The sequence below is a fragment of the Mesoplodon mirus genome (genome assembly GCF_964341445.2).
Source record: "Mesoplodon mirus genome assembly, chromosome: 7".
Classification (NCBI taxonomy): Eukaryota; Metazoa; Chordata; class Mammalia; order Artiodactyla; family Ziphiidae; genus Mesoplodon; species Mesoplodon mirus.
In genome coordinates, this window is record NC_138983.1 from 2,663,691 (window position 1) to 2,678,398 (window position 14,708).

Below are 14,708 nucleotides of genomic sequence, written 5' to 3' on the forward strand. Positions count from 1 at the left end.
AGGCGCCTGGGGGACTCTGCTCTAGAAGCACCCTCTGTGTTGAAGCAGGAGTGGTGAGACAGAGCTGAGTGACAGGCCTGTGGGGGCTGGGCTGACCCTCCAGCTCCTGGGGAGCTGGGAGTCTCGTGCCTGGTGCCCCAGCTTCCTTAGCACATGCTGTTCCCCCAGCCTGAATGCTCTTCCCGGCTGCTGAGCAACCGCTGCTCCTTCCTCAGGCCCCGCCGAGCTGCTTCCCCGGGGGGAAGACGGCTCTGCCCACCCTGCTGGCATCAGACCCTGATGACACCAGCCACCCCTGGCCGGCTGAGCATCTCCTGCAATTACAGCCACACAGACGTTTCTGCTTACTGTCAAGAGCTCCACTGGGCTTGGCTTCATCCCAGCATCCCCTTGGCACCAGCAGCTGGGAGCTCGGTAAGCATCTTGGATGAATGGATGAATGAAGGAATGAGTGAGTGAACCCTCTGCCAATTCCCTGCCGCCCAGCTTTCCACCAGATGCGGCTGAAAGGAGCTTGTTTGGGGCAACAGAGGAAGAGAGAGGTGCGATTGGGGACAGCGGGGTGGGGGGGTGGACGGGATGGGGCGTCTGTGCCCTGCGACCCTCTGCTCCTGGGCCCCCCAAGGCCCACTGGGCCGGGTCACTGCAGACAGTGCCCCTACTCCTCCATCCTAGAGCCATGCTAGGGACCCCACCCAGGCCCACCAGACCCTCCTGCTCGTTCCCGAGGGCCACTGAACCTCAAGGCACAGCAGGGCGATAATGCAGCACCCCCAGGAGTGAGACACACTGCTCAGAACCATGAACGCGGGAGTCTGACCAAAAACGTAAAAATTCCTTTAAAAAAGTGATTTAGGGGGCTTCCCTGGTGGCGCAGGGGTTGAGGGTCCGCCTGCCGATGCAGGGGACACGGGTTCGTGCCCCAGTCCAGGAAGATCCCACATGCCGCGGAGCGGCTGGGCCCATGAGCCATGGCCGCTGAGCCTGCGCGTCCGGAGCCTGTGCTCCGCAACGGGAGGGGCCACAACAGTGAGAGGCCCCCCCAAAAAACAAACCCACAGTGAGACATCACTTCACACCTACTGGGTTTAAAAAAGAACAGAAACAAGTGTTGTTGAGGATGTGAGAAACGGGAACCCTTACTCTTTGCCAGTGGGGCTGTAAAGTAAAACGGGCAGCCACTGTGGAAAACAGTTCAGCACTTCCCCCAAAAGTTAACTATAGAATTTTCTAGAATTCCATCTTGCCACAGAGTTACCATGATGGCCCAGCAATTCCACTCTGAGATATAAACCCAAACAACCGAAAACAGGGACTCAGATACTTGTACACGCATGTTCGTAGCAGCTCTGTTCCCAACAGTGGAAAAGTGGAAACGGTCCAAATGCCCCCCCACTGATGAGTGGACAAGCCGACTGTGGTCCATCCATCCAGGGGCACTGACACCTGCCACAGCCTGGATGGGGCTCAGGGAGAGAAGCCCGGCACAAAACCCCACACATGCATGGCTCCGTTGATATGAAATCTCCAGAATAGGCAAATCCGTAGAGAGGGAAAGCACAGTGCTGGCTGCAGGGATGACTGCTAAGAGGGCGTCTGCTTGGGGTCATGGAAACCAGACAGAGGTGGTGGCTGCACAATATTGTGAATGCACTCAATGTCACTGAATTGTTCATCAAAAATGGTTAATTTTGTGTTATTTGAATTTTATCTCATGGAAAAACTATATAATATGTATACACATATGTGTGTGTATATACATAAAGAACTGCTTGTATATTACATATCTGATATGTTACTATATGTGATATTATACTGTATTATGCTATATTATATTGTCTATGATATCTAATATTAATATATTAAATACTTTATATTTATCATATATATATTAGAGTTTGTATCTTTCCCCAAGCTGTGCCTTTTAGAACAGTCTCAAGTCGCTCTTAACAGTCTGGGGGGTGGGTTTCCCTGGTGGCACAGTGGTTAAGAAACCACCTGCCAGTGTAGAGGACATGGGTTCGAGCCCTGGTCTGGGAAGATCCCACATGCCGCGGAGCAACTAAGCCCGTGCGCCACAACTACTGAAGCCCGCGCACCTAGAGCCCGTGCTCCACGACAAGAGAAGCCACTGCAGTGAGAAGCCCACGCACCTCAATGAAAAGTAGCCCCTGCTCGCCGCAACCAGAGAAAGCCCACTTGCTGCAACAAAGACCCAACGCAGCCAAAAATGAATACATTTAAAAAAATTGTTAAAAAAAAAAAGAACCTGGGGTGTCCAGAGCTGTCCTTTCTTTCCTCCCTCAGCCTCTGACATGCTCTAGACTTTACTTGTTTTGTCTGGTGCCTGTCTTCCCTCTAGAGCATAAGCTCCAGGAGAGAGGGACTTTGTTTTATCCAACGACTCCATCCCCCGCACCTACAGCGGTGTGGGCCTTGCCCAGAGAGGATGCCCAGACATCATTTCTGAATGGGTGAAATCTGAAATTTGAACCGAGTGTTCCTGATAACATTTGATGTGGTTTTATTGGGTTTAATGTTTTATTGGGTTGTAGAAGGAAGAACCATGTTTTCGTGAAATAAATCTGTCTAAAAAAAATAAATGTGTCCGTAGACAGATGACTGGATAAACAAAGTATGGTCCAGCCACACAGTGGAATATTATTCAGCCTTAAAAAGGAAGAAAATTCGGACCCAGCTACAACCTGGATGAACATGAGGACATTATAGTAAGTGAAACAAGCCAGACACAGAAGGACAAATAATATGTGATTCCACTCATAGGAGGTCCCTAGAGTCATCCCATTGATAGAGACAGAAAGTAGGACGGTGGGGCCCAGAGCTGGGGAAGGGGTGGGAAGTGAGCGTTTAATGGGGACAGACTGTCAGTTTTATAAGATGAAAAAGTTCTCGGGATGGATGGTGGTGATGGTGACATAATAATGTGAATGTACTTAAATTGTAGACTTAAAAATGGTTAGGATGGTAAATTTTGTTCTGTGTATTTTACTGTAATCTAAAAAAAAATTTTAATTGAAAAACTTCCACACACACAAATGCAGGCGCTCCAACTGCACTCCCAAGCCGGAAGCCCTGGGGACCGAGGGGGGGACACGCTGGCTGAGGGGGGACCCACGAAAGGGCTGGTTTCTTCCTGGCTGGAAGTGGACACAGGGAAGACCATGAGGACCACCACACACTCCTTGTTTGACAGAGGAGGGCGTGGGGTCCCAGAGGAGCCAGGCAGTTGTCACTCTGGGTCTCACGGGGCAGCCAGGGTGAGGAGAACTAGCCTCTGTGTGCCCCCAGCCCCCCAGTCGCACCGCCAGAACAGGGGCCTCCAATCCGGGCCTGTGGCTTCCCTGGCCTGAGGCCCTCAGGGGAAGGAAGGGCGTGTCTACAACCCAGCACCTGTGCCTGGGGCCCCACACCCTCCCTGGACCAGAGCTTCTGCTTGGAGGTGCACGGCTGGGCCCCGGCTGAGAGGCGCTGGGCTGGGGAGCACGTGGGATGTGTGTGTGTGTGTATGTGTGTGTGCATCTGTGTGTGTATCTGTGTGTATATGTGTGCATCTGTGTGTATGTGTATCTGTGTATGTGTATACGTGTGTGCATCTGTGTGTATGTGCATCTGTGTTATGCGTGTGTCCATGTATGTGTGTGCACCTGTGTGTGCATGTATGTTGTGCATCTGTGTATCTGTATGTGCATTTGTGTGTGCATCTGTGCGTGTGTATCTGTGTGTATCTGTGTATCTGTATGTGCATTTGTGTGTGTGTGTATCTGTATCTCTGTGTATGTGCATTTGTGTGTATCTATGTGTGTATGTGTATCTGTGTATGTGTATCTGTGTGTGTCTGTATGTGCATTTGAATCTGTGTGTGTATGTGTATCTGTGTATCTGTATGTGCATTTGTGTGTGTATCTATGTGTATGTGTATCTGTGTGTGTATGTATATCTGTGTATCTGTATGTGCATTTGTATGTGTATCTGTGTGTGCGCGTGCCCTTTCCCCGAACTCAGCGTTGCCCTGGAGAGGGTGCACGGATGGAGGGCACAGCACAGACAAAGGCAGAGGGAGGATGCGCTCATACCTGGGTGGGTTCCCTATGACAGAAGAGCCCAGGGCCTCCTTTTACCATGATTTTCTGTCCCTGAGGCCCCCTGGCAGCCCCAGCCTTCTCCAGGCCCTGCATCCCCGACCTGTGTTACTCAAGAAGGTGGCTTTGATAAACAACTCACAAGCTCTGTGACTCCGTCCCCGGCTCCAGCAGCCTCCCTGATTCAGAGCCAAGGGCTGGGAATGGTGGGTTCGGCCGGCGGCCCTGCTGTCCCCTCCCTCCAGCCACTTCCCATCGTCCCCAGGGCAGGCTCCCTGCCTTGGGTCCTCCCACAGCCGGGCTCCTACCGGTGGCACCTTCGTGGCAGAGCCTGGGGTCAGGGGCCCTTCATCCCTGGGCGGCGATGGGCTGTTGGGCTCCATGTCCTTCCCTGCAAGAGAGTGGCCGGCATGAGGACCGGGGCATGGCTGCCGGGCAGCCCCTCCGCCACTGCCCAGTGTGTGGCAGGAGAGGCAGGGCACTGGCACGGGTGGCCTGGGTGGGGCAGGAAGCCAGCCCAGGCGGTGGCTGCGGGACCAGAGAGCTGACCAGCACCAGCCAGTGCCATGAGGGGGTGTCACCGCTGGGAGAAGCCCGGGTGCCCTGGGCGCAGCTGTGGCACACCCTCTGGGGTCTGTAAGACAGGCCCCCTGTTTTCAGTTCAGGGTACCCAGACCTCGCCTGGCTTCCCCCCACACCCCAAATCCGCTGGCTGGAATTCTATTGCTCCCCAGTGCTGGGCTCTCGGAGGGAGGTGGCCGGACACTGTCCCCACGCCCCTCCCGGCAGGCTTCCTCTCCAGCTTGCTTGAGGGGAGGGAGGGGGCGTGAGGTGTCTGGATTCGATCCTGTGGGGAGCGGCTGCCCGGGCCCAGCTCCATTTTTTTTTTTTTTTACATCTTTATTGGAGTATAATTGCTTTACAATGGTGTGTTAGTTTCTGCTTTATAACAAAGTGAATCAGTTATACATATACACATGTTCCCATATCTCTTCCCTCTTGCGTCTCCCTCCCACTCTCCCTATCCCACCCCTCTAGGTGGTCACAAAGCACCGAGCTGATCTCCCTGTGATCTCCCTGTGCTATGCGGCTGCTTCCCACTAGCTATCTGTTTTACATTTCGTAGTGTATATATGTCCATGCCACTCTCTCACTTCGTCCCAGCTTACCCTTCCCCCTCCCCGTGTTCTCAAGTCCATTCTCTATGTCTGTGTCTTTATTCCTGTCCTGCCCCTAGGTTCTTCAGAACCCTTCTTTTTTTTTTTAGATTCCATATAGCTCCATTTGTTTTGAAGCGGGTTTCTAAAGCTCAGGTTCACGGGCAGGAAGAAGAGGGAAATGGTCTCAGAGAAGGCCTGAGGCCGCCTGAGGGCCACTCCCGCCCGCTCCCTGGGGCTGGTGGTTTATTGCCAGGTCCCTGCAGGAAGTGGAGAAGCAATGACTAGGGGAGAACCATCCTGACCGGGAGGCACCAGGGGCTGGGGTGTGAGCACAGCAAGGCCAACGCCCTCCCTCCCCAACCCGGACAGCACAGAGAGGGAAAGGGACCTGCCCGAGGCCACACAGCTGGGCTTCGCAGCCGAGGAGGGCCCAGGCTCGGCAGCTGTCCCCACCCATGGCCCACGTGCCAGGTGACCGGGTTCCCGTGTGGATGCTGACCTGGACCCAGAGGGTCGAGCTCATTCTCTCCACCCAAGAGCAGGTTGCGGCTGAGTTTCTGGGGGTCGACTTTCTGAGGGGTGGAGGAGGGTGGACACAGTGAGAAGCGTCGTCGCAGAAAGGCCTCCTCCTTCATGGCGTGGGCGCTGGGGGGCTTCTGGAAGGAAGGAGGGGAGAGCACTGGTCACGCCTCACGCTGAGGCTGGGGCAGCCTGGGGCCTGGAGGTGGGCATCCTCCACCCGCCCCGGCAAGGGGACCAGAGACCCGCCAGAGAGCCAGGGCCGAGTGGCTGGGGCCACTGTGTCTTACAGTCAGGTCCCCACTCAGGGGACATCTCAGAAATGGGATGAGGGCCCGAGGGGCCTGCGGGTCACCCAGGGAAGGCTGCACGGCCAAGCTCAGGCTTTCCAGGGCCCATGTCAGAAGCCAGGCCCGGACCAGCCCCGCTGGAAGTTTGGCTGTCACAGCTGTGGCAGGACCCCCTGCCCCCCAGGCCCGGCACTAAGTCGGCTCTGTAGGACCCTGGATGCGGTGAAGTGGAGCTGAGGCGGGCCCCTGACCCATGCCGGGCCACCAGACTTCCCCCACTAGGGGATGGAGCTCCGTGGTGGGAAGACAGTGACTGGTGCACGCAGGGGAGGGGGCCAAGAGCTGCCCAGAGAGGGGGGACGCAGGTAGGCCAGACAGGCGGCCACAGAGCCCTCGGGGGAGCTGGCATGAGGCTGGGGCCGTCCCTGAACCTGGCCTGCCCATCCCACCTAAGGACTCCTCGAGACCCTGCCTCCTGCCCTCCCCTGCTTCAGCTCCTCGGCTGGGTTTCTTTTTTTTTTTTTTTTTTTTTAGTTTCTGCTTTATAACAAAGTGAATCAGTCATACATATACATCTGTTCCCACATCCCTTGATACCTGCACCCAAAGCGCCTTAACTCGGAAAGGAAGTGCAGGCGTGCTTACGGTGAGGTGCACCCGAATCCACGCTCCGCCTAAGACGTCACCTTCCTGCTTCACAGCACTGCCCAAACCAGCGTCCGGTCCCAACAGAAGCAGTGGCCCTGGGGGAGCCCCACGGCCCATCCTTCAGGTGCCTGCCGTGCCCTCCCAAGCCCTGCCACTGCCCTGGTCTGCCCAGGTCAGGAAAGAGGCAGCTCCCTCTGTCTCCTGTCCCCGTGCAGCCCCACCCCGAGTGGGGCCGGGGCAAGCAGTTCCCAGTGGACGGCACCCCGCCACCGACGTCAGCCCATTTTATGGATGAGAAAATCATGGCTCTAAGAGCTGATGGCCTAGCCTTGTGGTCATGGCCTGGCAGATGCTGGCAGAGCAGGAACTCCGGCTCTGAATCCTGGGCTCTTTTCACTCCCCAAGGACGTGTTGCATAAAGGCCCAGTGACCGATTTCTAAAGGCCCAGGGGTGCCTCCCGGGTGGGCCGGCGGCCTCCTGCCAAGCCCAGGACAAAGTCCCCGCTTTCTCCCCTGGCCCCGGACCTTCCTGGGCGGGGCAGCAGACACACAGAGCCTTTCCTGCTGTGACAGATGGGTGAGTGCACCCCGGCGGGGCTTCAGGAGTGGGCAGCGCGGCCCAGGGTTCCGTCCACAGCCCCAGAAACTCCTCTGTGCTCCTTGCCCAGGGGTCAGAGTAGGGGGGCTCCAAGGCTGCAGTGGGCCCAGGGGCCCCTCCCTTCCTAATTACTACCGTGTCACCGGCTGAGCTTGTTACCCCTGCCATTTCACAGAGGGGGAAACTGGTTTCAGAGAGGTTGGGATTTTGGGCCCCAGGTCACACAACTATTAATTGGCAACGGCTGTGCTTGAGTCAAGTAGGCTGATTCTCAATCCTGGCCCGAGTCCCTCCTCTCACCAGTTCAGCTTAGCTTCTAGCAAACCCACTGCGGGGGAGGAGAGGGCGGGAGTCTGGAAGCCCAGGCCCTGCTTGCAGGGTCCCCGTGGTCACTCACTGACTCCCCAGGTGTGTGTCTCAGGCCAGGGAGCCAGCACCTGAGAGGAGGTCTGTCGCCTTCTTACTCATGTAGCTGAGATCTTCCAAGCACCCGGCTGGCAGTCAAGGTGAGTCAGACCTGCTCCTGCCCTGGAGGCCCCAGGACGCGTGATGAGGGATGACACAGGTAGGCCTTCCTCACCTGGAGCTGCATGTCTCTTAGGGGTTGAGTCTTGCAAACTTGGGGCAGGGAGAGGGGCTCCTGCCCACACATCTCAGCTCCCCCATCTGGCCATGCGCCCCGGCTCTACCAGGGCAGGGTGGGGAGGGCACAGAGGTCACTGGCTGCCTGTCTTCTCCCCCAGAACAGCTAACAACCAGCGACCAGTGGAACTCATTAGTCTGTGATCCCCACCATCTGCTCATACACACCATCCTCCCTCCCACCTTCCCTCCCGCCTTTCCATCCATCCATCCAGCCAGCCAGCCACCCATCTTCCCACCTGCCTATCTGTCCATCCATCCACCCATCCAAACATCCAATCATTTAACCATCCATCGATCCATCGATCCATCGATGGATCGATCCATCCATCCATCCGTCCGTCCGTCCAAACTCTCTTCCTTCCCTCCTCCGTGAATCTCTCTTGTCAGCAGAGCAGCCCGATTTCCCTTCCCCACTTCCTTCCTATTTGCCCAATAATCAGATACATCAGAGGTGACATCCAAATGGCTGAACAGCTGGTCCAGAACAGACACCCACAAATCCGAGTGCACTGCTGGCGTGCACCCGTGGATACCCCCTCTGTGTCCTGAGACCCCAGACCAGGCGCGGGCCCCCAAAGGCCTCCCTCTGACCCACTCGGACAGCGAGGTGGCCCCTCTCCTTCGGCAAGGCCCCAGGGTGTACACGCAGCCCCTCAGCCTTCCCAATGCCCACCCCTGGCTGCTGTCTATGATCTCATTTGGGGTCAAGGACGGGGAAGATGCTGCTTCGTTCATTTCAGAGCTAAATCCATGGCCCCTCTCGCCAGAGGCTCCACACTGCATTTAGAACACAGTCCGGCCTCTGTCTCCTTGTCCCTGTTTTCCAGGCCATCAGGACCCCTGCCCGCTCCTCCCACCTCATTCCCTGCCTGGCTCTGTCACCCACTTGCCCCAGACACACTGGCCCCCGTTATGTTCCTTGAACATGCTAGGCCCGTGCCCACTGGCGCCTCTGCTCTGACGTCGTCCCCCACCCCCGTATGCCCTCGCCCACATCTCTGTCCGTCCGTCCGTGGGGCTGGGTCCTTCTCAAATTCCACGCTCCGCTCAAATGCCACTTCCCAGAAAGTTGCCACCCCTCGGTCTCACACACAATGCCACATCCCCGTGGAACAGCCCAAGCTGCTGGACTGTTGCTCCTGCATTCCTTCTTCTATGTCAACTTTCTTCCACCCCAGGATGCAAGTTCCAGGAAAGGGGACAGCACTGTCCCTCCCGTTCGCTGCGTCTCCCCAGGGCCGGGAGCAGGGGCTTGCAGCGGGCGTGAGCACCACTCTGCTCCAGGGCTCGGGGACCCCAGAGCCTGGGGTGAATGAAGGCAGCAAACGCCCCTGGGCTCCGTCCCTCCTTCTCTGCGGGTTCGGGGAGGGACCTCTGGCCAGCGTCAGCTTGGGGGTCGATCTTCACGGTAACCCTGGTGAGGTTCCTGTGCCAGGCCTCCTGCCATGCCTGGTGCAGCCGAGGACTGAGGCCCTGCCCCCCAGGCACTGGCAGGAGGCAGGAGGAATCCGGCACCTGGCGGGTCTGCGGACCCTTGGAGGCTCCAAGCTGGGAGGACCGCCCACCGATGCTGGGCTGACCATGCCCTGGCTGCTGCTCCGCACGTCACAGGGAAAGCTGAAGGCTCGTAGCCCAGGGAGCACAGACCCGTGAGGATGGGAGCCAGTCCATGAGGATGGAGGGAGGATGGAGGGAGGGAAAGAAGGACAGGTGGATGAGGAAACAGACCCCCAGGCTGAGCCAGCAACCAGGGACCACACCCATGGTGGGCAGCTCTCTCCCTCTGTCCCGGCCTGGGCTCCAGCTGCCCAAGGGCTCAGGGCACGCTCTCACTGGGCCCATCCCTGGGCCCTTGGAGCCTGGATTCTGCCCGCCTGAGCCATCTCGGGCCACCATGTGCCTTACCCTCACTGGCCTCCCCAACCTCTGACGGCTGGCCTGTGCCTCGACAACAGTAACACCCCTCCGTTACCCTTGGTTACTGGGGTGATGCTTGTCTGGACACAGCTCGCCCTCGGCCTACAGTGGCCCAAATTCTTCCCCCGCTGCCATAAATGAGGCTGATTTGACATTCGGCTGTGGCTTCACCTGGTCTGTATTATCATGAAGTCCAGGTGTCTGAGGGGACACTGCAGGGCCTGGAGGAAGGAGCCCAAGGGCACCCCGACACGGTGAGACGGCCCCCGACACAGCACGTGAGGGGGCCTGAGCGTGAGGGGCCCTGACATCCCTGTGCGGGAGCCTCAGGTGTGTCAGCAAGAGGGGGCCCCAGCCCAGAGGCCCCCGGGCCCCCTAAGGGGAGCTCATAGTGGAATGAGGAGGGGCGGCGGCTCGGGAGAAGGTCGCTGGGTGTCTGTGGCCTGGGACTGCCCAGCCCTGGCCGAGCCTTGGGGGAGGGCTTTGCAGGCCTGGAGCTCAGCAGGGAAGCCGCTGCAGCCCCTGCTCAGACCCAAGACCAAGCCAGCCTCGGGGCTTGCGAAGGTGTGGCAGCGTTTCCCACGCTGACCTGCAGAGTTGAGGGCACAGGTGTGGCCAGCTTCCTGTAGGCCCTGGCAGTGGTGGCACCTCTGGGGTACGGTGGGCTGTGGTTTGCTACCGGAGCCCTCGCGGCCCACCCAGCAAGCAGGAATCCCAGCCCTGGAGGCACACGTGCCCCTGGGGACAAGCCCCCTGCCGCTGGGACCACCAGGTTTGTCCGTCTGAGCGAGCGGCCGGGGAGCACTCCTCCCCATCGAGGCAGGCGGCCAGGCGGGCCCAGCCCTTGGCCTGCGAAGCTCCCGGTGAGGCAGGGCTGGCCTCCGACCCCTCCTCCTCCCAGCTGGTCCCCGCAGCGGGAAGGAGCCCTGACGCTGGCTCACCCTGTGTGGCTGCCCTCCTCGGCCGCTGCTCTGTACAAAGTCAGACCCCGAAGGGCCTTTCGGGAAGGCGGGGGGCAGGCACCAAACCTTTGGGAAAGGAAACACTTAGAACTTGGGCCTGGGCTGGAGACTCACTGCCCGACGCCAGGCATGGCTCTGAGTGGAGATGGCGGTCCCAGAGCCCTCGCGGGGGCAGCACGTCTGCCCGTCTTGGGGCCCGAGGCACACACCCCTCGTGTCTTAGTTCGGTCCATGCGGTAACTCCCTGCCGGGCTGGGCTTCAGCTGTGGGGCACATCCCAGCTGATTCCTCGACTGCCTGAACCCCTGGGTACCCACTCAGGCCGGGCACCCGTAGGGCCAATGCAGCATTTCCAGAATGAATTAGCTCACGTTGGCAAGGGGGCTTGAGAGGGGCCAGGGCTGTCGCGGGTCAGGGAGTAGCCCTGGGGGCCCAGAGCAAGTAGGGCAGGGGCCCCTCCTGCAGCCCTGCTCTGGGCAAGGTGGTGGCTGTCCAGGCATCCAGGGACGGACCCGCCTCCCCGGTGTCCTCTGAGTCCCAGCAGCCTCCTTGCAGCCTGCTCCAGACTCCTATGCCCCGCCTGCACCCCGAGGATGCACAATGCCCGGGCTGATGGGCACCACGGGGGCCTCAAGTGAAACATCACTGCCAGTAGCCGTCAGGGTCCTGCAGCCACAGCCGGGACGTATCCACGGGTGGTGTCTGGGTGCATCCCTGCCTGGCAGCAGGGGGCTGGACAAGCTGACTTTCAAGTTCTACCCTGGCTCAGGAGCCTTCCTGTCAACCGCAGGCGCCTCCTGGTCCCCTTCCTTAGGGCTCCCCACTTCCTCCTGCCCCGTTGCCACTGCCGGGCCACCTGGGAGATGAGGGGGACAGATAGGGGAGCACAGGACGGGAGGCAGCTCTGACTTCCGGCTTGGCCGCCCTCACCCTGCACGGCCTGAGCAGGCTCCTCGGCTTCCGTTTCCCTTCTGGGGCATGAAGGCCCCCCAGCGTCGGGGGCAGCCACGTGGAGCTGGCCCAGAGTAGACGGGGTATAGGTCAGGCTCGGCCCTGCCGGGGCCAGCCCCGTGTCCCTGAGTTCCAGCACTTGCTCGGGCACCTGGTAGGTGACAAGCTCTCTGTCCCTGAACAAGGCCGCCTGGCCAACATCAAGGCCTGGAGAGCTGCACAGAGCCCACCCTGCCCCACCTGGGTGCCTGCACCCTGCCCCTCCCCTCCCCCACTGGAAGCTGCCTTCCAAGCGGTTATTTGCCTCTAAACGCTGTCCCCTTCCCCCACGACCAGAGGCCCACCTTCGGGCCAGAACAGTGTGATCTTTGTAAAGAAAGGTCATTGGTGCCTTATCGGGCAGCACAGACAGGATGCCCAGCCCGCTTATCTGGGGCCAGAATCCGCTGAGCCACTTGCAGCTCTCGGTGGGAGGGGCTGAGGCTCTGAGAAGGAATCCAACAGAATCCCGGACTCACTTCACATCCCACCTGCAGGCGCGGAGGCGGGGGGGACACGTCTGAGCCTGGGAAAAGGTCCAGTCCTGCCTGTAATGGCTGTGTGGCCTCAGCTGGCCATGCTCGTCTCTGAGCCCCTATTTGTAAAGGGGGGGTTCCTCTGAGTGAGGGTGGCAAGGTCCCCTGCAGAGGCCGAGACAGTGAACCCAGTGTGAGTTCCTGGCTGCCTGGTTAGCTTTCTCACCAGTGGCTGAGTGTCACAACTGGCCCAGCTGTGCTAGAGGGTAGGAGGGCAAGGGTTCCTGGGCAGGGGAGATGCGGCTCGGGCCACGGGGGGCTCTCTGTTAATTGGTGGGTGCAGGAGAAGCACTTGCAGCCCGGCCACCACCAATGTGCCTCCACTCACAGTGCACTCACTTCTGCTTGAACAAAACGGATTGTAAAAGGCGAGGGGAAAAATGCTCTGAAATCACAGATAAGCTCAGGGATGAAGCAGTGTGAACCCACCTGCTTGGCTCTCTGTCTGCACACCCAATGGAGAGGTCAGCAGAGCCCAGGGAAGGACAGCAGCCATCAGTTAAAGTACAGTAGCCATCAGTTAAAGGACAGCAACCATAATGTCAACACCACACATTTGCATTCCAGAAACTTGCTAAGGTCCCAAGGCTAGTGACCATGAAGTCCCTGCCAAGAGGACCCTCATGAGGGTCCAGAAACATGTCCTAGCTACTGTCCCTCCGCTGGACCTAGCATCTGGGGCTCAAACTGGGCAGCCTGAGCAGCCCCCATGGGAGCAGCAGCCCCTTCAGCGCACCGTGGCATGTGGGCGCATCCCTGACGGGTCCAGACCAGTGTTCAGAACTACGGACCTGTGCTGATGGACCCCTGACGCGTCCCAGGCCCTTTCATATGTATTATTCCACCTGATGTGATTCTTATGATATCGGAGAGGTGAGGGTAGCAGATCTCATGATCCCATTTTAAAGATGCAGATCTCATTTTAAAGAGGCCCCAAGAGCAGAAAAGACCAGCCTGAGGTCCAGTGGGTTGAAGCGTGCCCGGGTCCCCGCGAGGTGGCACAGCTTTAGGCCCCCAGTCCCCATGCACCTTGAAGATGGCTGAGGGCAGGGGCAGAAAGGAAGTGGGGTACAGGATCCTGGGGGAGGTGGTGGGAGCCGGGTCTCCCCCAGAGAGACAGTTCCCAGACAGGCCACCTCGGAGTGCCTGAGCCCTGCAGAGAGGGGCAGGAAGTGGCCTGCCCTGCTCAAGGCCTTGCCTGGGTGTTCTCAGCTGACTCAGCCAGATCACATGGCCGTGGGTAGGGTCGGGCCCTGGCACCCGCCCACATGGCTTCCTGACCGACATGGGGCCAACTGGCACACTCAGTACCACGATCGGCTGGCCTGGGCCCCGCCCACTTGCCACTTCCTCTGCAGCAGGCCCCTCCCGCCCAGTTCTAGGAAGCCCGGGCCACTGTGGCCTGATCGGATGTGGTCCCCGCTGCAGGCCCGACCCCACCCTGTCCTACCCAGACCCTGCCCGCCCACCTGTCCCAATGAGAGTTTGAGTTTCTGATGCAAACTGCATCCTGGTCACAGTGCTCTGGGACGGGGAGGGGGCGGGGAGAGGGCGGGTGCTGTGCAACCAGGCGGGAGTGCAGGGCAGTGGGGAGAACGACGTGGAGGGGGAGGCAGGAGCCCCCCAGGAGATGGGCCTGATGAGGATCAAGGGTCGGGGCTGCCCACCCTCAGGTCCAGCAGCTGGACCTGGGCCCCGGAGCGACCTCACGCCCGAGTCACTGCCCGTGCTGTGGGGCTGGCTGCTGACACGAAGTCCTCCGCACACTGGGGGGCTCTCTCGGGGTGCTGATGTCTCCTGGACATCCCCCGTGGCCTGGCTCTCCCAGCGGGGTTTCTGCCCTGAGTGCCCCCTCCCCCAGGAGACACCCCACAGGCCGCTGCCTGCCTGGGTGGTGGCGGCTGGCAGATGGCAGTTAGGCGGCTGCCCTGGGGGGCACTCGGCCACAGATGGGCACCTGCCATCTGGACCCCACGGCTGCCCATCTTCCCTCATTGCAGGGTCGAGCCTGGGTGGGAAATTCCAATAAGAAAAGGAGAACAAAGTGGGCCAGGGGCGGCTGTGGCCCAAACTCCCTCCCAGCAGGCAGGGAGGGGTGTGGAGGGGGTTGGGAGAAGAGGGGAAGTGGTGGGTCATCGCCGACCCTGAGGGGATCCTGGGGGCTCAAGTGAGCCTGCACTCCCCTCCCGACCCCTCCAGCCTCAGCCTCTCCCCCTGCCCACCCCCTGCTCCCCCCATGGGACCTTCCGCAGCTGCTCCTGCCCTGGTGGCCCTGGGGTGGGCGCTGAGCAGGCCTGAAAACTAGGTAGGTAAGAGCGGCGGCCCCTGGAGGTGCAGTCGTCC

The 14,708-nt window shown here is 59.5% G+C and overlaps 1 protein-coding gene across 6 annotated transcripts in view; it reads right to left on the minus strand.

Moving 5' to 3' along the window:
* OSBPL5 (oxysterol binding protein like 5) overlaps window positions 1–14,708 on the minus strand; it is a 67,723-nt gene that overhangs the window by 23,794 nt on the left and 29,221 nt on the right. The window contains exons 2-3 of one of the 6 annotated variants that reach the window (XM_082629535.1): window positions 5,760–5,916; window positions 4,418–4,491 (exon numbers count right to left, since the gene is read on the minus strand). In XM_082629535.1, the coding sequence (XP_082485661.1) occupies window positions 4,418–4,491; window positions 5,760–5,895 (210 nt within the window). In that variant the 5' untranslated portion in view covers window positions 5,896–5,916. Of the gene's footprint in view, window positions 1–348; window positions 423–4,408; window positions 4,492–5,759; window positions 5,917–14,708 lie in introns of those variants that run through there. The other 5 variants (XM_082629534.1, XM_082629536.1, XM_082629539.1 and 2 more) reach the window with 5 other exon arrangements.